Genomic DNA, 22,458 nt, shown 5'->3' with positions numbered 1-22,458 from the left:
CACTAAATTCTTACAGTGCCGAAGTCTGGTTCCAATATGGGAATGCATTTTTTAAAGGACCTTCAGCATAATAAATGACTTTTTAACAATTTAGTCACTATTCTTCCTGCAGTAACTTTCACGGTTTTACATTTTAGTTAGAAACATATATTTAAAAGATTCTTTCATCGATCTTATATACTATTTAGGCTGACTAGGGATAAGGTTTACCACAATCAACTTTTTATTCATCTTTTTATTTTTTCCATCTATGTTCACTTGCTTGCTTCCCTTTGCTGACATCTACCGTGAGAATAATGAGAATGACCATTTTAACTGTGGCAATAGCAAAGGGTCAGAATCCTGGCTCTGCCATTTATTGGGTATTATGGCTTTTGAGTGGGTTTCCCTGGTAGCTCAGGTGGTAAAGAATCTGCCTGCAAGGCAGGAGACCTGGGTTTGATCCCTGGGTTGGGAAGATCCCCTGGAGGAGGGCATGGCAACCCTCTCCAGTATTCTTGCCTGGAGAATCCCCATGGATAGAGGAGCCTGGAGGGCTACAGTCCATGGGGGTCGCAAAGAGTCAGACACAACTGAGCAACTAAGCATAGCACAAGATAGCTTTGGGTAAGTCACTGATTCAGGTTTTTCAGCCAGAGAATGGGAACAGTATCACCCACCTTGTGGGACTGTGAGAACTAGAGACATTATGAAAAGTTTCTAATATAGCACAAAATCATTATTATCACCACTATCAGCTTCATGCAAAAAAAAAAAACTAAAAAACTAAAATTCAAAACTGGCAAATTATTTATGCAACAAGTATTTTTAAAGAAAGATACACAAGTCAATCTCATTAAGATTCTGAAAACCCTGTCACCTGCTTTATTTCTAGATTCACTTGAATTTGAGGGGCAGCTAAACTGAAACCAATAGTAGCAACAATTTTACACCTCTAAGGTTACTCTGATCCATAAAGGAATGCTAAAATTTCCTTGTTTGGAGATTTAAGAGTTTAATTTCCCCCTAAAGCAAGATCATCCACTTTGGCTGTGGTAAAAGAATAAAGAACAAACTCAGTAGCACCAAATGGGGTTTAACACAGAAAATAGGGCCAGGTTTCTCCTTTCAAATGCAAAATTTTACATTAAAATACATTTATAAATCATAGTTGTTTTTCCTCCTGATTCAATCCTTCTCCTTCTACCAGGAACCCCAGAAACCTAAAGAGCATGTGCATTACTGACTAGATACACAATCCAGCTGCCCCTTCCAAACTGGAATCTGGTTACAAATAGACTGGCCTAGCTCAGGGCTGCCTTCAGTGACAGGAAGCAATATCTATGCTCTCAGGGAAAACGGATACTGAGGATGCCACCAGTCAAAAAGTCGAATGCTGTGTACTGGGTCCAGGATGACTTGCACACCCTGTTCACTGCGCAGTTTCTGACCACCATGGACAGGATAATCTTGGAACACCAGTCTCACTCGATGATGCCGCATGTCCGTGCTCACGCTGATAGTAAACTAGGAGGGAAAAGTAAATTCAATACCCAAATTTAACAACTTTGTTTTCCTATGACACACTCTGAAATGAAACAGTCTAGACAATTGACATGGACTAGGCCACAAAATAATCTCTAAGTTACACTACCAGCGCCTTTGCAAAAAGATTAAAAATTAACAGTGGTTTTTATAAGTTTTTTTTAGCTTCATATATTTAAACTGTGCTAAAGAAAGCCTCTCAGATGGCTGCACATATTAGGATATGTGCACATAGAGTACCATGAGTGACAATTTTTAAAAACTGGATTGGAGCTCTAAGAGATGATTTGAAGGGATTTTGATGAGATACATCTGATGACTTTTTTTTGGGAAAATAAACCACAAAATCTCTAAGTGTGTTTATATATCAACATATATAGATGGGTAGAGAATTGTATGAATAGGAAAAATATGAAGTATGAGTATATAAATAAGTCATTAATGTGGTTTAATGAGATGGCTACCATAAAAACAGATATATGACATACTTTGAATTATACAAAATTACTTAAGAGAGTGGGTATATACATGTATATATTAACAGAAACACTAAAGAACAATTCCCCAGAAGTTAACTGCAGTTATAGGATACAAGTCTAAGTTACCTTTACTGTCTCAACATGTTTATGTATTATTTAATTCTTCACATGAAGTATGCATTGCTTATTTTACCATTAAAAAAAGAATAAAGCTATTTTCAATGTGGAGGGGGGAACATATCTCTGAACATAAGCCAAAAATACAGAAAAGATAAATTACATGAACTCTCCAGTTGCCAATCCAGTTAAAAATGTTAAAAATATGGAAAATATACCAGAGGTATATTTGTTGTTTACTAATCTAATTCTTAGTTAAACCTTGAATAGTCAAGAGAATCACACAAAGGACAGAGCTGGTAACCCTACATTTTAATATTCCATTTATGATACCACATGCATGCTTCAGATCCTGACATAGTGTCCATGCATAAGCTTTATCATTAACCTTAATGGGATAATGTTTCTCAAACATTAACGAGCACAACACAGCAGATACAAAACCATTCTATTCACTATAGAGAAGGAAACAGAGGTAAAATATTCTCAGACATAATTAACTTCTCCACAAATAAGTCTATTGCTAATATAAAAGTCAGTTTTCAGATTTTGTTTAAAATTATTTTAAAAAATAATTTTTTTCAAAGATTTCTTCCTCAGTGGTTAAATCTACAAATCTTTCAAACTCTAGGTACAATGAGAGTCTACGAAAGAACTGAGGATGACATCCTGTCTCCACTTACCAGGGTAAATATCATTCCCATGACAATTGGAATAAAGATGAAATTGAGGGTGGTGACCTGCAGTAGGCAGCAGTCCTGGTCCGGGTTGGTATGAACATCTTCGTACTGAATGGGAGGCTGCAATCCTCCCATACACTTGCTCTTTAATCTTGGGGACTGAGGAGAATTAAGAATTACTCTCATGGGTTAGAGGAAATGTTATGGCTCTAAGATTCCACCAATGAAAATGCTTAACTAAAGCTGCTGAGATCCATTTTTCTGTATCTCTTCTCTCTTTAATATACGTATCAGCTTCTACACAGATCAAGGAAAGCCCTTTGAAAGATGAGGAAACACATGCAAGGACATGCAGAACAGGTCCTCTCAGTATCCAAGATCTCAGGTACAGTCCAAGCAAAAAGGAGAAAGAAAGGTACAATAATATCTGCTCTTCTTGCGAACAGACTCTCGGCAGTCCCTCTCCCCAGGGCTTCCTCAAATTGCCTCAGATATAAAACCATATGAATTATTATTGTTTACAAATACATTTGCTTTGAAAAAAAAATTCTTAGGCAAATAACCTCAGTACATTGTTGTAACAAGTTCTTTCCTTTCCCCTACTTTTAAGTCTTCAAGTATACAGAAAAATTAATAAAACCATGCAATAAACTCCTGCATACCCTTTACCATTGGCTATTCTGCCATGTTTGTCTTCTTTCCTCTCACATCTCTCATTTTATAAATACATATATAGTCACATGTTAAAAAAAAAACAAAAACACAGCTCTGGTGTGGGGGAGGCAAAGTCATTTGAGAGTAACATTGGCACCTAAAAAAATTAACAATAATTTCATATCATCTAGTATCCACAGAATCTTCAAATTTCTTTAATTGTACCAAAAATGTCTTTTATACATAAAGAGGTATCTCTGTTCATTAATCCAGGATCTACTCAAGGTTTACTCTATGCATTAAGCTATTAAATCTTTGTACCTCTTTCATATAAAATAGTTCCTTCTTTCTTTTCATGACATTATTATGTTTTAATGTATAGTATCTGATTTTAAAAAGGCATTTTTATGTTTAGCAAAATTAGAGCAAGTTATTACCTGAAAAGCAAAGAGATGATAAAAACACATACCTGTTTTTTGAACTTGAAGTTGAATTCCCACATTGGTTCCTGTCTGTTCCCAACAATCTTTCTGCACCAGAAAAGTAAGCACTGTAAGAAAATAAAAATAACTTTTCTGTTTGCCATTACAGCCATGGCTCTAATGCTGAGATTTTACTTTGGCACAGATAGAAAACCCGTATCCTGCCCCCTCACCCCCCCAATTTGACATTGGTGCAACTTGAGAAGAGACAACCCCAAGGCTGTTCAACAAAGAGAAGAGGTACTGATAAAAGTCAACCTCAGATGCTATTAAGGTCAACCCCTATTGTTCTCATCTTTAAAGACAGAAACATGGTCTCTAGAGACTGGGGCATTCAGCAGGCCACTTCTCTATATTAAAATATAAGGGCAGTCAGTAGCCACCAGATAAGATGATAATAAAGCCATAAAGCAGGCAGAGATAGCCAACCCTGAATGTAATAAGAGCAAACCACTTAGGACCTCTGGGAGCAGACAGCCGGTGTGGAAACTACAGAGCTGAGCTGAATTCAATCTAGAGTAAGTCCCTCAAGGAAAGTCAGGCTACAGCTAGGGTTAACACAAGAAGTTAAATACCTCCCAGGGGATAAGGGGTGGGTCGTCCGCCGTGCCAGCTGTCCTGCCCTTCAGACATGCCCTGTACGTCCTGCTGTTCCATCAAAAATAATGGGCTTGGCTTTAAGGGGTAAACACTTCTGCTGCCAACACAACGGCTCCAGTGTCCCACACAAGCTATGCTACTGAAAAGAGAGAGAGGGAGAATCAAATACGAAAAGGTGGAGTCCAGCAACATGTGACAACTTCCTTCAGGCATGCTGGCAACTTCCTGAATGCCATGCGATTATGGTTATACTAGCAAGGCAATGCATGGGACATCAGCCACTGCAGGTCCCACGTCCTCCAGATCTCTTAACAATGGACACAAAAGCAGCAGACAGGTGGCCTAGGCTTCCTGTCTCGATTAAGATTTTTGTTATCACCACTGTTAGTAGTCCACTTAAAAAATTAATATACAATTATAAAAGTATGAAGACAGGCATTTTAGATTTAGGAGTAGCACTTGCATTGTGCACTGGAGCCGCAAGGATGTCCAGCATGAAGTCTGCCCAGTGCTGCTCTGCTCCCAGCAACTGATCAACACCCGGCCACGGTCAGCTTTGGGATGATCCCACCTCACCACAGTTAACCTGTGATGATCAAAGGTCTTTGGGGGGAGGAAAACTATAAATGTGAAAAGATACTCTGTCTACTCATATTATAAGAAGGAATAAAATTCTACCCACTCGGCATTCTAATCCTGCCCTAAACCCATCAACTAGTGTGACATTAAATTGAGCTCAGCCAATGACCCTGACCACCTCAGTTTGCAACCCTGGGAAGAACCATGATGATCCTGAAATCAACAGTACTCTTTTAATCAATATGTATCAGGTAGAATGTTATCACACTAGAGCTGAACTAGGGAAAAAGAATCATTAACACCCAAAGCTTAAAAAACAAAATAGAATTACAAAGTGCTAAAGAACATCAGATTTTGGGTAGGAATAGAGTAAAAAAAAAAATAATTCACAAACTCAAAAGATACAAAATTTGGACAATAGTATTAGCTGAATAAGAAAAAAGTTGGAGACATCGACTTGCCTAAATAATCACATATGCTATAATAGTCTAGCTTGGCAAAGGTGTGTTCACTAGATATCTCATAGTGGAACAAAGGACAAAATGGACCACAGGCTTACAGACCCACTTACAGACCAGAAAAATACAATGAAACTTGAATACAATGTATGAATGAATATAAACTACTGGGGAAATCCAAAGATATAAATAATGGCCTAGAACACAGGAAGAATTTTAGAGCGCTAAAGTCTATGAGTAGAATACTTCATAGTCTCTGAAACAACCCATCCCAGAGCCTGGCAACAGTAGGCACTTTACAAATGCTGAGGAAGTCTACACCAGAATCTTTTAAGAAGGTCAATGAGAAAGTGACATTCCAGATGTCAAGGTCACATCAGAAAAAGAAAATTAGTAAGTTGTTTTATATTTTTGTATCATGATTTAATGGAGGAGGAAATGGCTACCCACTCCAGTATTCTAGGCTGGAGAATCCCCATGGACAGAGGAGCCTGGGAGGCTACAGTCTGTGGGGTTGCACAGAGTCGGACACGACTGAAGTGACTTAGCACATCATGACTTAAAGCACCTTTTGAGAATTACGGTTTACATCTACCATTTGAACTGTCTTCTTCCTCGCTCAAACCATCAAACCATTTAAAGTGGTTCAATGTATAAGGCATGAAAATAAAGAGAATAAGGAATCTGCTAAAAGCACAAGAAAGCTTTAAGGTAAAGATAACATAAGCCAGCCCAGCACAGCAGGAATGTCCTGGAGAAACGATACCCCCAAGCGTGGAAAGTTTATATTAGTCCCCGAGCAGCCTGCTATCTACAGCCCCAGACCACCCCATTAAGGCGGCTAGAAACAAGCCATGATAACAGGCCCATTATACAAGAGCCCATTTGTTAAACCCTACCACTAATACCCACTTACTTTGGAATTCTTTAATGTGCTAGGAGTGCTTTCTGGAATGGCTGGATTCTTGGAGATTCGAGCAGCAAATGGCTCATACATATGGTACAGAGATCGGATCACACATGCCCGAAGACAGTGCAGCTTCTCCATTGACTCTGGTCGCAGGCGCAAGGGCAGAGAGGCATCCAGTGTGTAGTGTCTGAAACATGACACATTACTCCTACCAGTAAGCGACTGTCACTTCTGTTCTAGGCCAGTCTCCTAGGACTCCTAGGCTCTGTACAAATTTTACATTACTATTCCACTGGCCAATAGTTAATTTGTCCCCAGTGCTCTCATGCAGTCTCTCTTACACACACACACACACACGTACAAATCACCATCTCCTTCACTTCTCAGCTACTTTTCTCTGTTATGCAAAACCCAATTCACATATACCTTATAATCCTGCACTTCTCTATTCATTTAAAAATTTTAAATCCTTACTATTTCACTTTAAAAAAGGGCAAGTCTCTGACTTGATACTAGTACAATATACTTCAGTTACTCAAAAAGAACTTGCACTGGAGAAGATCTACCAGGTTCTCTTGTCACATGTCTCAGAAAGTTCTCCACTCCCTGATAACCTCAACAACTCCTTTCACCATATTCTTACCGACAGTTTATAATCTTCACTTCGCTTCTAACCCAGGCCCTCTTATTAATCACATCATTCACTCTCTCCTCACCACTGCAACTATACAGAGCCACATAAATGCAAAGACTATGCATTCAAGATGACTAGCAAATCTAAGAAACAACCAATCCAGTTGGAAAGATAAACAGATGGGCATCTATAGTTTCTGAGAATTCTAGCTAAGATAAACCTCTGAAGCAAAGTCAAAAACAGTTATTTTTGAGACCATACTTTTGCTGAAAGCATTAGGTTGGTGCAAAAGTAATTGGGGTTTTACATTGTTGAATTTTGCCACTTGATATTGGAATATATTCTTAAATAAATGTGGTTATATTATACATCATTTTAATGTGCATTTCTCACTTTTTTTTTTTGCTAATGACATTACTTGCTGTCTATTTCGTATTTATTTTAGACTATGGAAAAATGATGTTAGACAAGAAGCAAATTGGAGTGGTTTTTTATTTGAGTTCAAAATGGGTCATAAAGCAGCAGACAACTCACAACATCAACAATGCATTTGGCCCAGAACAGCTACCAAACACAGTGCAGTGGTGGTTCAAGATGTTTTGCAAAGGAGACGAGAGCCTTGAAGATGAGGAGTGTAGGGGCCAACCAGTGGAAGTTGACAACAACCAGTTGAGAACCATCATCAAAGGTGAGCCTCTTACAGCTATAGGAGAAGTTGCTGAAGAACTCAGCATTGACCATTCTATGGTCATTTGGCATCTGAAGCAAATTGGAAAGGTGAAAAAGCTCAATAAGTAGGTGCCTCATGAGCTGACCAAAAATTAAAAAAATTGCCATTCTGAACTGTCATCTCCTAGGGCTTCCCTGGTGGTTCAGAGGGTAAAGCGTCTGCCTACAATGTGGGAAACCTGGGTTTGATCCCTGGGTCGGGAAGATCCCCTGGAGAAGGAAATGGCAACCCACTCCAGTACTCTTGCCTGGAAAATCCCATGGACAGAGAAGCCTAGTAGGCTACAGTCCATGGGGTTGCAAAGAGCCGGACACAACTGAGCGACTTCACTTTACTATTCTACTCAACAACAATGTACCCTTTCTCAATCGGATTGTGATATGTGACGAAAAGTGGATTTTATACAACAACCAGCAATGACCAGATCAGTGGTTGGACTGAGAAGCTCCAGAGCACTTCCCAAAGTCAAACTTGTATTAAAAAAGGTCATGGTCACTGTTTGGTAGTCTGCTGCCCATGTGATCCACTACAGCTTTCTGAATCCCAGCAAAACCATTACACCTGAGAAGTATGCTCAGTAAATTGATGAAATGCACCAAAAACTGCAATGCCTGCAGCCAGCATTGGAGAATAGATTGGGCCCAAGAATTATTCTCTACAACAATGCCTGACTGCACATTGCACAATTGACACTTCAAAAGTTGAACAAGGAAAAAAAAAAAGCCGAATGAATTGGGCTATGAAGTTTTGCCTTATCTGCCATATTAACCTGACTTCTTGCCAACTGACTACCACTTCTTCAAGCATCTCAACAACTTTTTGCAGGCAAAACGCTTCTACAACCAGCAGGAGGCAGAAATGCTTTCCAAGAGTTCACTGAATCCAGAGGCGTAGACTTTCATGCTACAGGAATGTCTTATTTCTCATTGGCAAAAATGTGTTGAATGTAATGGTTTCTATTTTGATTAACAAAGATGTGTTTGAGCCTAGTTACAATGATTTAAAATTCACGGTCTGAAACAGCAACTACTTTTGTACCAACCTAATAAGATTCTGCTTGGGGGTAAGGAGGTAACCATAGGGAAGACAATTACCTAAATGAATTAATATCAATTTTAAAGAGGAGTTCAAGGAAGTCAAAGCTAGGTTCAGGCCTGAATTAGAGAAAGTGAAAAGAGGTCACCATCCAGGGAGTAGCACCAAATCAAAAACAACAATGAAATCAGCCACACAGATAACACAGTGAGCTCTCTGTGGTCGCACCTTCGGTACAACCTCGTCCAAAAGGCAGCAGTGCAAGTGACAGTCCAGGCATTCTTACAAATCAGGGAAAAATTCACAATGTCCTCAGGACGGATATAGGAGGCCAGCAATAGCCAAATATCCATGGGATACTCTTCTCCTCCAGTCCCGTCCAGGTCTTCTGAAATAGAGAAAAGAACTATAACCTCTGACCTTCTATTATACGCACATATAAAGATCCCTAATCATTTCAATTCTTCCAGGGCTTGCATAGTTAAGAAATAGTTTAAATAGGTCCAAGGAAGCCTCTCAAACTCACATTTCCTGCTTATTGTATCTGCTGAAATTTTTTGTTTCCTGTTGCCCAAGTGAATAGGCTGTGTTCTTAAGGCCTTTATTTAACCAGAATTTACACACTATATTGAAGTTTTCAAAGTACCTTAGTGTACATTATGCCATTCAACTTTAATAATATGGAAATAAGGAAAATATTTCTGTGCCCATTTTACTATATTATTGTGGCCCATATTACTTTGTGCATGTAGTCAAGGTAAACGAAGCTCAGTTTTCTCCAAATTCCAACTTCACACTATAAATTCTACCCTTGATTTCCCTTGCAATCCCCATCCATCATTTTCTTCAGTTTAGTCATTTAAAAACCAAAACTGACTTTTATATAGTATAAGGAACCCTCAAAGTACAAAATAAAAAACTAAGTAAATTACAATGTATTTTCATTACTCAATAATTGCTTGTACATATGTCTTTTTTCTTCTGGTTTCTTGTTTCACTATCAGCTTGGTCTATAGTTCCGGCCACAAGCATCCAGTAATCAAAGATACCCGGTGAGGACATATCCTCACTTCTTCCTCCTTCAGACCTTATTAGCGTTAATTCTCTTGACCCTGAGGTCCACTATACATGTCAGATTCAAGTAAAAATTCACACTCCATAGAAACACCAGAATCTGGTCTAACTCTAAACTTTAATTGAGACTTAGTTATCCAAAACCAAGGTTTCTTTGTTTCCTGGGCAAAGCCCATACAACCACCTCCCTGAAGCTACACCTGCACTTCTAGTCGCTTCCTGCAGCTCTGTAAGTCAATTAGGTTCTTGCATTAGGTTCTTCATGATGGAGACCAATGCTTCTAAAACATTGTTTCTTGTGGTTCCTATGCTTCTTGAAATCTCCAGTAACCATTTAAGGCTCAGCCTACAGCCCTTGGGGCCCTCTTCTCCCACATTAAATCTCTCTCTCAGAGAAGGCAAACAACTTTCAGTAATTCCTCCACTGAGAACCATGATGACTTTTACAAAGCAGAGTACTGTTAAATTTTTTCTATCTTTAGGGACAAAACTCAGTGATTATAAAAATTGACAATATTCTTATTTTACCAATATTTTAAACATAATTATTAAGAAATTTCAAAACATAAATGGAATCAGTAAAGGAAAGCTTCACGTAGGTAAGTTATGTAGGACATAAAAAATTTGGTAGGCATAGGTTAAGAGGAAGTATTCCAAGTGAAATAAACAGCTAACACGAAGCCTGAATATTCAGAAAAACAAAACACACGTGAGGGCAATAAAGAGATAAGTTGAACAAGATTTTGATGATATTAATAAACTGCTGTTAACTTTTTTAGATGTGATAATTTTTTAAAGAGCATTTATCTTTTGGAGATAATTACCAAAATATTTACAGATATAATAACGGGATGTCTGGAAACTTTCAAACTAATTGTGCACCTGTGTGTGTTGTGACTAGGGGTGAGGGGGTAGTGGCTGAAACAAAAACAGCCATGAGTTGGTAATTGTTGAAGTTATGTGATAGCCACATGGGATTCATTATACTACTCACTCTTCTTTTGCATATGTTCCTTTTTTAAAAGAAAAAAGAGGGGGGAAAAAAAGACTGGTTCGATGAGAATGAAGGACCTTAATGAGGGTAAAGTGGAGCAAGGAAGTAAAAGATGAATTATAGCTAAGAGTTTGTAAACCACAAGTCATACATCTGAAAACTGGGCTCTTGAATACAAAAGAATTATTACAACTCAGTAATAAAAATATAACTTAATTTAAAAATGAGTGAAAGATTTGAACAGATACTTTCTCTACAAATGATATACAAAAGGCCAGGAAGCATATAAAATATTCAATGTTAGTATGCAAATGAAAACCATGAGATACCACTTCACATTCACTAGAATGGCTATAGTTTAAAAAAGTTAGACAAATAACAAGTGTTGGCTAGGATGTGGAAAAACTAACTCGCATTCATTGCTAGTGGACATAAAATGGAAACTTCATAAAGAAAGCTTGGCAATTCCTCAAAAAGTTAAACACAGTCACCATGTGATCTAGCAATTTCACTCCTACCCAACAGAAATGAAAATATATGTTAAGACAAAAACTTGTCCATGAGTGTTCCTAGTAACATTATTCATAATAGTCAAATAAAAAGCAATAAAAAGGAATTAAACACGGATGTATGCTACAATACGGATGAACCTTGAAAACTCTATGCTAAGTCAAAGCAATTAGATGCAAAAGACCACATATTATACGATTTCATTTATATGAAATGTCCAGAATAGGCAAATCTATAAAGACAGAAAGTAGTTTGGTGATTGCCTGGGGGGGAAGGGATGGGTGGGAAAGAGCGCTAGGAGGGAATTAGGAATGATACTAACAGGTTTGGGTTGACAGAAATATTCTAACTTAGATCATGTTGATGGCTACAGAACTCTGTGAACATATTAAAACCACACACTGCACACTTTAAAGGGATGCATTTTATCTTAACAAAGATGTTTTAAAAATCTGTAAGCTCTTCTGTGGAACGTGCTCAAAACCAAAGAAGAAAATCAAGAGAAATATCTAACATTGATACAATGGTGACAATAGGTAGGGATTTCAAGCAAGAAACAGAGAAGAATGTCTATTAGCATCCTTGGTTCTAGAAAAGAGTGGTATAAATGACAACTGGCATAATTGCAAAGCGATGTCAGCTCATTTATTATTGATTATTTCAATTGTTGTTGTTCAGTTGCTCAGTCGTATCCAACGCTTTGCAACCCCATGGACTGCAGCATGCCAGGCTTCCCTATCCTTCACCATTTCCTGGAGCTTGCTCAAACTCATGTCCATTGAGTTGGTGATGCCATCCAACCATCTCATCCTCTGTCGTCCCCTTCTCCTCCTGCCTTCAATCTTTCCCAGCATCAGGATCTTTTCCAAGGAGTCAACTCTTCGCATCAGGTGGCCAAAATACTGGAGTTTCCGCTTCAACATCAGTCCTTCCAATGAATATTCAGGACTGATTTCCTTTAGGATGGACTGGTTGGATCTCCTTGCAGTCCAGGGGACTCTCAAGAGTCATCTCCAACACTACAGTTCAAAAGCATCAGTTCTTCGGTACTCAGCTTTCCTGATGGTCCAACTCTCACATCCATCCATGATAACTGGAAAAACCATAGCTTTGACTGCATGGACCTTTGTTGACAAAATAATGTCTCAACTTTTTAATAGGCTGTCTAGGTTGGTCATAGCTTTTCTTCCAAGGAGCAAGTGTCTTTTAATTTCATGGCTGCAGTCACCATCTACAGTGATTCTGGAACCCAAGAGAATAGTCTGTCACTGTTTCTATTGTTTCCCCATCTATTTGCCATGAAGTGATGGGACCGGATGCCATGATCTTCGTTTTTGGAATTTTGAGTTTTAAGCCAGCTTTTTCACTCTCCTCTTTCACTTTCATCAACAGTCTCTTTGTTCCCCTTCACTTTCTGCCATAAGGGTGGTGTCATCTGCATATCTGAGGTTATTACTATTTCTCCCGGCAATCTTGATTACAGCTATGATACTTCCAGCCCAGCGTTTCTCATGATGTACTCTGCATATAAGTTAACTAAGCAGGGTGACAATATACAGCCTTGACGTATTCCTCTCCCAATTTTGAACCAGTCCATCGTTCCACATCTGGTTCTAACTGGTGCTTCTAGATGTGCATACAGGTTTCACAGGAGGCAGGTAAGGTGGTCTGGCATTCTCATCTCTTCAAGAATTTTCCACAGTTTGTTGTGATCCACACAGTCAAAGGCTTTAGCATAGTCAACAAAGCAGAAGTAGATGTTTTTCTGGAATTCTCTTGCTTTTTCTATGAACCAACAGATGTTGGCAATTTGATCTTTGGTTCCTCTGCTTTTTCTAAATCCAGCTTGAACATCTGGAAGTTCATGGTTCATGTACTCTGAACCCTAGCTTGGAGAATTTTGAGCATTACTTTACTAGTGTGTGAGATGAGTGCAATTGTGCTGTAGTTTGAACATTCTTTGGCAATGCCTTTCTTTGGCACTGGAATGAAAACTGACCTTTTTCCAGCCCTGTGGCCACTGCTGAGTTCTCCAAATTTGCTGATTATTTCAAAATATTTTAACAAATGCAAAAGTCTGTTATCTGATTCTCATGTATAGGTGAAAGTTCTCATGGATCTGAGACCAAAACTATACATATTATTATATTAACTTCCCCCTGACTCTAGCCAATCATCAGAACCACTTTAGCTTTATCAAAAGGTACCCTTAGACTTCACTGGTAGTGCAGTGGATAAGAATCTGCCTGCCAATGCAGGGGACACAGGTTCAATCCCTGATATAGGAAGACTCTACATGCCATAGAGCAACTAAGCCTGTGCACAACTATTGAGCCTGTGTGCTACTACTACTGAAGTCCATGTGTCTAGAGTATGTGTTCCACAACAAGAGAAGCCACCACAATGAGAAGCCCATGCACCAAAACAAAGAGTAGCTCTCATGCACTGCAACTAGAGAAAGCCCTCGCAAAAAGCAACAGAGACCCAGTGCAGCCAATAAGTAAATAATTTTAAAAAATCACAAATAAAAAAGCATAGGTATTCTGGGCTTCATTCCAAGAGTATGACTTTTTAAGTCTGGAGCAAACCAACGAATGATGGATTGGCACATTGTACACAGTTAATTTAACTTTCCTTGTTTCACCTGTGTAAGTTTTATCACCACTAATACATAAATATCACATATTTTTCTATTTACTACAGTACCTAGCAAACATAAAGCAGACATTAACAACTGCAGAGCACATACATATCTAACTGAAATGAAACTGGTTATATAAAAATTCAAATATTTAGGAGAACATTTCTGTCGAAAGTCTGCTTCTTTACACATTCAGAAATCCAGAAATGCAAAGGCTTTTTGTTCTCCTGTTGCTAAATGCATTTTACCTGATAATGTTCTCAATGAATGGCTACTACAGTTTACAGCTCCAGAAATACACTGACTGCTATGACTCTCCTTTCCTCTCAAATTTAGATATAAGTGGAAAGCTCTGGTATATTAAAGTCCTGTCCTACTCCTAACATTCAAACTCAGGTTCCCTACTGGTATTACCTCTTGTGTTACTGAGAAGTGACAGCTTCAAGTTATCACCACAGATAGTACTAATCCAAAAGAAAGCAAGCCTGGTACCTCTGTGCCTCTTGCTTTTCTTTTTTCTGGAGATAGTTCTCTCACGGATGCTTTCCTCCTGGGCATCAGTCTCACCACTGCTGTCGATGATGTCACAGGGCTCACCAGCCCCAGAAAGAGCTTCCACTGCAGGAACCTGGGAGGCTTCCAAGCCACAAAGAGATTTTACTAGAAAAAAATAAGAGAATGAGACAGCAGAGCCTAAGCCTATGGCTTAGGTAGGGTATCAGCATACATGAGAAAAAGAAAACAGAAGAACAAAAAAAGCAAAAGAAAGCTGAGAATGTTAAAAAAAAAAAAATAGCATTTTAAATACAAAAAATTGGAAAGCAATGGGCAAACTGACTCTAAAATTGCAGAAACACATCAGACCTGAAATAAGGGAGTGAATTATTCTCCACTATAAACCCCGCAGGATAAAAGCAAAAAGTGAATGCTATTTTCATTTGCATAATTTCTGAGGAGAATGTTGAGAGGAATTAAATCCAATTTAACCTTATTCCTGGGCGAGAGACAGTACTTATTATAAAAACACAAGTTTCAAGACCTCTGAGTAAGAAGCTTGAAAGTAAGAGAAGCATGAAAAAAGGAAAAAAAAAATGCTTCAAGGTTATTACACAAGCAAATAGCAGTTAAGTGAAGAATATATGTAAACAACAGGAAGATTAATAACCAGGAAGAAAGCAGTGGAAATCACAGAAGAGTACTCCACGACTTATTTTTTAATATAAAGACAAATAAAATATTTATGCTACAGAAACTTCTACTGCTCTTGGCTAATCTTTCCCCCTCCTCTGAATATCTAAGTAACAACGGAGGACAGCAAACACGTTTACAGTAATATTCCCAAAGGACTGTAACAAAAACACTGAGGCAGAACCACAGGAAAATAAAAATCCTAGTTCTCTTTTCACTGCCTGAGTCTGAAAAGCCTCATTGGAAGCCTACCTTCCTGCTGAACAGCATTGGCGACAGCTTTCTTGACCCTTCCGGACCTCACGACAGCCGGATCCGAGTTGGCATAATCCGCCACGGTCACTGAAACACAGTACCAACCCTCAAAGGAGTCCCTCCTCAGCTTCCTCCCCACCAAGATTCCCTGCACACTCCAAGTCCCCAGACGGCCCCAGCCGCCCTCCCATCGCAGACAAGCGAGCACTCGCCACGGTACCTTCCAGCCCTGCTTCCAGCCCCAAGTCTTTCAACGCCCCTGCCCCTCGCCCACCTCTTCCTGAGCAGGCGTCTTGGGCCCGGAACTTGAGTCGCTTCCCTCTCTTGGGCATGACGACCGTGTCGGGGCGAGGCCGAGTTAGAGGGCCAGGACCCCGGGCCATGTTTCAGGGCAGAGAGCGGGATCTGTGAGCCTAGGGCCAACTACGGCCGGCTCCGCTGCCATCCCGCTCCAGAGACCGCAGCTCCCGCGAGGACTTAGGCCCCGGCTCCGCATCGCATTGGCCGCCAACTCTCCTCTTCAGAAACCAATCAGGCTCTGGTTTAGGGAGTACGTCATCATCCGGCGCCTGCAGATCACCCTGCGTCTGCGTTCGTAAGTGGTGGGAGGGTGTCTTTATGGGCCGTGTGGGTTTTATCATAGGTCTTATAATTTTGTGTCTCGGGCCGAAACCCACAACCCCGTTGATAAGAACTGAGTTTACCTTCGGGGTCTCCCTGATTTTTCTGCTATTGTCTCTGTTCACACTCCAGATTCCCTTCAGTACACCCAAAGCGCGTTTATTGCCATTCTCGTGCTCATCTCTCAGGCCACAAAGGCGTAGTCTAACATGGGTAAGAGTCTTCACTGTAATTTCTTATACAAAAGCTATACATTTCTGAATTCTGAAATTTGGGGAAAGAGTTCTTAAAAGTTTATTGATTTACACCATCCTCCAAGATAAATGCTAGTAGGATTGATGAGGAAAGAATGGTGTCTCCTTTGAGTGAGAAAAACTTCACGGAGCTAAGGTTATAGAACTGTGACGGAGCAGGATCCTGGTCTAGTATCACCAGTAGGAGTAAGTTATAGTGGGTCCTAAATGATTGGTTCTTTGTCCTTCTAACTTCTTTGCAGCTACCAAAAGGTGCTAATCCCTGTCTTGAGAAGCATGGTACTTAGGGACCAGGAACCCAACCAGGACCCACCAGACAGTGCCGTCCTAACATATTTAGGATCAGACTTACGTTTTTAATCTAATTAAACATAAACATAGACATTCGTTAGGCACAAACCACTGGCCTTTTACTAACATTGTGTAACACTAGAGATTGTGCTAATAAGGTTGAATGAATTAGGAATTGTAATAGAAATTAAATATAATTGTAGTCATGAGGTAGTCAAATTTAATTTATCTGAAGTAATAACATGAACAAGGGTCTAACAGACTGAAAAGAAAATTATTTTATTTTTAAAAATAATTTTCCATGTAATTGATATTTGTAGTCAAAATGCAGCTGGTAAATCTCCAAACCTTCTCATTTCACAACAATAATAAATTTGCAGAGGATGTTGATTTGGATCCCTGGTCAGGTACCTAGCATGCCACATACCAAAAAAAAAAGGAAGCAATATTATAACAAATTCAATAAAGACTAAAAAAAATAATATGAAGATCTTAGGCAAAGCTCTTCTTGAGTTCTTTAGCCACATTAGTGGAACAGAACACATGTAGATCTTTTATTTCACCTTCTAAAAAGCAGCAATTTTAAATTAATGACACTGCTAGAGTCCAGGTTTGAAGAGACACATTTTTTTTTTTTCTAGAAAGATAAGTTGTAAAAGTTACAAAAAGAGCTGTTATTTTTTTCAAGTTCCAAAAATTTTTACTGAGTTTTTTAAATTAAAATTTCCTTCAACTTATAGACTTAATTTGGGGATAAATTGATATCTATATACTATTGAGTCTTTCCACTCAGGAGTTAGAAATGCATCTCCATTTAATAAAATCTTCTAAGTCCCTTAATTATTTTAACTCAAGCATTGTTATTCTTGTCAGCTTTTCTTTATGTTTTGTTGAAATTTAGTTAATTTACAATATTCTATTAGTTACAGGTGTACAACATAGCAATTGAATATTTTTGTATGTTATAATCCATTTACAAAGTAATGGCTATGTTTCCCTGTGCCATACAATATATCCTTGTTGCTTCTTTATTTTATGTATAAGTACTTTGTATCTCTTAATCTTATACCCCTATCTTGCTTCTCCTCCTTCCCTCCCCCCACTGGTTTGTTCTCTATATCTGTGAGTCTGTTTGTTTTGTTACTACATTTATTTGTTTTAGTTTTTAGATTCCATATATGAGTGATAATATACAATATTAGTCTTTCTCAGTCTAACTTATTTCACTGTGCATAAAACTCCCTTGGTCCATCCACATTACTGAAAATTGCAGAATTTCTTTATGGTCAAGTACTATTCTATTGTGTGTGTATGCACATATATACATATTAATTTATGTATGGACTTTTTGATGGTGTGAGGTGATATCTCATGGTTTTCATTTATGTTTCTCTGATAATTAGTAATGTTGACAGGTGTGAAGTGATATTTCATGATTTTCATTTGTATTTCTCTGATAATTAGTAGTGTTGAGCATTTTTCATGTGCTTGTTGGCCATCTGTATTTTTTCTTTGGGAAAATGTCTACTCAGGTCTTCTGCTCACTTTTAAATTGGGCTGTTTGTTTTTTTGATATTAAGTTGTATGAGATGTTTATATTTTTGAATGTTAATCCTTTATTAGTCATAAATAAAGGCTGTCTTTTTGTTTGGTCAATGATTTCCTGTGCTGTGCAAAAGTTTTTAAGTTTAATTAGGTCCCATTTGTTTATTTTTGCTTTTATTTCTTTTGACTTAGAAGACAGATCCAAAAAATACTGTTGCAATTTATGTCAAAGAGTATTCTACCTATGTTCTCTTGTAGGAGCTTTATGGTTTCTAGTTTTTTTATTTATTTATTTATTTTTCTAGTCTTACATTTAAGTCTTTAATCCATTTTGAGTTTATTTTTGTATGTGGTGTGATGAAATATTCTAATTCCATTGTTTTACATGTAGCTGTCCAGTTCTCTGGCACTATTTACTGAAGAGTGTAAATATTTACACTGAAGAGTGTAAATGGAAAAATTTTTTGCATTGTATATTCCTGCCTCCTTTGTTGTAGATTAATTGACCATAAGTGTGCAAATTTATTTCTGGAATAATATTTATTTATTCTGTTCCATTGACATATGGGTTTGTTTTTATGCCACTACTGTGCTGTTTTTATTACTATAGCTTTGTATTATGATCTGAATTGGGGAGTGTGATACCTCCACATTTGTTCTTGTTTTCTCAGTATTGCTTTTGTTCTTTGGGATCTTTTGCAGTTTCAATAAATTTTAGGATTATTTGTTCTAGTTCTGTGAAACATGTTAAGGATATTTTGATAGGGGTTTCATTAAATCTCTAGATTGCTTTGAGTTGTATGGATGTTTTAACAATATTATTTCTTCCAATCCAAGAACACAGGATATCTTTCCATTTCTTTCTATAATTTTCAAATTCCTTCATCAGTAATTTATAGTTTCAGGTATTTCATTCCTTGGTTAAATTTATTTCAAGGTATCTTATTCTTTTAGTAAGCAGTGACAAATTTTATTTTCTTGGGCTCCAAAATCACTGTGGATGGTGACTGTAGCCATGAAATTAAAAGATGCTTGCTCCTTGGAAGGAAAGCTATGACAAACCTAGGCAGTATATTAAAAAGCAGAGACATCACTTTGCCCACAAAGGTCTGTATAGTGAAAGCTATGGTTTTTTCAGTAGTCATGAACAGATGTGAGAGTTGGACAATAAAGAAGGCTGAGCACCAAAGAATTGATGCTTTTGAATTGTGGTCCTGGACAAGACAAGAGTCCCTTGGACTGCAAGGATATCAAACCAGTCAATCCTAAAGGCAGTCAACCCTGAGCATTCATTGGAAAGACTGTTGCTGAAGCTGAAGCTCCATTACTTTGGTGACCTAATTGAAGAGCAGACTCATTGGAAAAGACTCTGATACTGGGAAAGATTGAGTGCAAGAGGAGAAGGGGGTGGCAGAGGATGAGATGGATGGATAGCATCACTGACTCAATGGACATGAGTTTGAGGAAACTCTGGGAGATAGTGAAGGACAGGGAAGCCTGGTGTGCTGCAGTCCAAAGGGTCACAAAGAGTCAGACACAACATTATGACTGAAGAACAAAAATATCTTATACTTTAAAAAATTTATTATTTTATAATTGGGAGGTGGGAGCGGGGATTGGGATGGGGAAGACGTGTAAATCCATGGCTGATTCATATCAATGTATGACAAAACCCACTGAAATGTTGTGAAGTAATTAGCCTCCAACTAATAAAAAAATTAAAAAAAAAATACAAAAAAAAAAAAAGAAAAAAAAATTTATTATTTTATAATTGAAGGATAATTGCTTTACAGAATTTTGTTGTTTTCTGTCAAACATCAACATAAATCAGCCATAGATATACATAAGTCCCCTCCCTCTTGAGCCTCCCTCCTATCTCCCTCCCCATCCCACTCTGCCAGGTTGATACAGAGCCCCTGTTTGAGTTCTCTGAGTCATCGGTTCACTGAGTCATCAAATCCCCATTGACTATCTATTTTACTTATGGTAATGTAAGTTTCCATGTTGCTCTCGTCATACATCTCAGCCTCTCCTCCCCTCTCCCTGTGTCCATAAGTCTGTTTTCTAGTGTGTTTCTCCATTGCTACCCTGCAAATAAATTCATTGGTATCATCTTTCTAGATTCCATATAGTTACATTAGTATACTATATTTATCTTTCTGACTTACTTTACTCTGTGTAATAGGCTCTAGGTTCATCCATCTCATTAGAATTGACTCAGATGCATTTCTTTTTTCTTTTTTTTTGCATTTCTTTTTATAGCTGAATAATATTACATTGTGTATATGTATCACAGCTTCTTTATCGATTCACCTGCCAATGGACATCTAGGTTGCTTCCATGTTCTAGCTATTGTAAATAGTGCCTCAATAAACCTTGTGGTACATATGTATTTTTCAATTTTGGTTTCCTCAGGGTATATGCCTAGGAGTGGGATTGCTGGGTCATAAGGTGGTTTTATTCCCAGTTTTTTAAGGACTCTCCATGCCATCTTCCATAGTGGCTGTATCAATTTACATTCCCACCAGAAATGCAAGAGGGTTCCCTTTTCTCCATAGCCTCTCCTGCATTTATTGTTTGTAGATTTTTTGATGATGGCCTTTCTGACTGGTGTGAGGTGGTATCTCATTGTAGTTTTGATTTTTGCGTTTCTCTAATAATGAGTGATGTTGAGCATCTTTTCATGTGTTTGTTAGCCATCTGTATGTCTTCTTTGGAGGAACATCTGTTTGGTCTTTTCCCCACTTTTTTATTGGGTTGTTCGTTTTTCTGGTGTTGACTTGTATGAGCTGCTTATTTATTTTGGAAATTAATCATTTGTTAGTTGTTTCATTTGCTACTAATTTCTCCCATTCTGAGGGTTGTCTTTTCACCTTGTTTGTAGTTTCCTTTCTTGTGCAAAAGCTTTCACATTTAATTAGGTCCCACATGTTTATTTTTGTTTTTATTTCCATTCTAGGATGTGGGTCATAGAGGATATTGCTTTTATTTATGTCATTGAGTGTTCTGCCTATGTTTTCCTTGAAGAGTTGTATAGTTTCTGATCTTACATTTAGATCTTTAATCCATTTTGAGCTTATCTTTGTGTATGGTGTTAGGGAGTGTTCTAATTCCATTCTTTTACACTAGCTGTCCAGTTTTCCCAGCACCACTTATCGAAGAGGCTATCCCCATTGTATATTCTTCCTCCTTTGTAAAAAATATGGTACCCATAGGTGTGTGGGTTTATTTCTGGGCATTCTATCTTGTTCCATTGGCCTATATTTCTGTTTTTGTGCCAGTACCATACTTTCTTGATGACTGTAGCTTTGTAGTATAATCTGGTCAGGAAGGTTGATTCCTTCAGTTCTTTTTTCTCAAGACTGCTTTAGCTATTCAGGGTCTTTCGTGTTTCCATATGAATTGTGAAACTCCTTGTTAGGAGGTCATCTCAGAGTACATTTCCACATAACCAGAGTGGCTATAGGTATAGTACTAACTAGTCACAGAACTCTCTACTTAAACCAGTGTTCTCACAGAAGTGTCCAGCATGTACTGTGTATGTCTCTAAACTAATGAGGAACATGTGGTGTGTGAACTTGAAACTCTGAGCCTCTTGACAAAAGCTATATTTTCTGCCTCTGAAAACTTGGTACTTTTAGACTGAAAGTTACATGAAAAAACACTTTGGTTGCTTTTATTTTATTAGGTTCAATAACTTCCATAGTCTAACCCTTGAGTTTTTTGAAAGAAACAGGCTGCATGCAAACTCCTTGTTAGGAGGTCATCTCAGAGTACATTTTTACGTAACCAGGTTACTTATAGGTATAGTGCTCACTAGTTACAGAACTCTCTGCTCAAACCAATGTTCATTCAGAAGGATCCAGTGTGTCCTGTGTGTGTCTCTAAACTCCTCAGAAAAATGCTGAGTGTGAACCTGGAAATCCAAGCCCATGGGTAAAAGCTGTATTTCTACCATTGAAAGCTAGATAGTTTCAGACTGAAAATTACTTGAAAAGTTCTCTGCTTCCTTTTTCTCTATCAACTTCAATAAGTTCATTATCAAATCGTTGAGTTTTTGGAAAGAAACAGGCTGCTGGAAACTCCATGTTAGGAGGTAATATCAGAGTATATTTTTACCTAACCATGTTAGTTACAGCTGAAGTACAAACTAGTCCAGAACTCTGGTCAAACCTTCTCCGAGTTCTCAGAGAAGGCTCCAAT

The 22,458-nt window shown here is 38.1% G+C and overlaps 1 protein-coding gene across 5 annotated transcripts; it reads right to left on the bottom strand.

Annotated features, from left to right (window-relative positions):
• Positions 1-766: 766 nt before the first annotated feature.
• TMEM183A (transmembrane protein 183A) lies at positions 767-16,050 on the bottom strand. 5 transcript variants are annotated; one of them, XM_061159827.1, is made up of 8 exons: positions 15,819-16,050; positions 15,542-15,631; positions 14,594-14,761; positions 9,111-9,267; positions 6,490-6,670; positions 3,924-4,004; positions 2,804-2,951; positions 767-1,506 (listed from the first exon to the last, which is right to left on the bottom strand). In XM_061159827.1, exons 1-8 carry the CDS (start codon positions 15,925-15,927, stop codon positions 1,412-1,414), a joined length of 1,029 nt encoding a protein of 342 aa, XP_061015810.1. In that variant the 5' UTR covers positions 15,928-16,050; the 3' UTR covers positions 767-1,411. The 5 variants fall into 5 exon arrangements, with proteins under 5 accessions (XP_061015810.1, XP_061015809.1, XP_061015807.1 ...); XM_061159826.1 differs by having other exon boundaries at positions 9,111-9,270; positions 15,819-16,048; XM_061159824.1 differs by having other exon boundaries at positions 2,804-2,959; positions 15,819-16,048.
• Positions 16,051-22,458: the final 6,408 nt, after the last annotated feature.

Source organism: Dama dama, chromosome 14 (assembly GCF_033118175.1).
Source record: "Dama dama isolate Ldn47 chromosome 14, ASM3311817v1, whole genome shotgun sequence".
In the NCBI taxonomy this organism is placed as follows: Eukaryota; Metazoa; Chordata; class Mammalia; order Artiodactyla; family Cervidae; genus Dama; species Dama dama.
The sequence above is the reverse complement of the archived record's forward strand: the minus strand, read 5'-3'. Positions and strand labels throughout refer to the sequence as shown.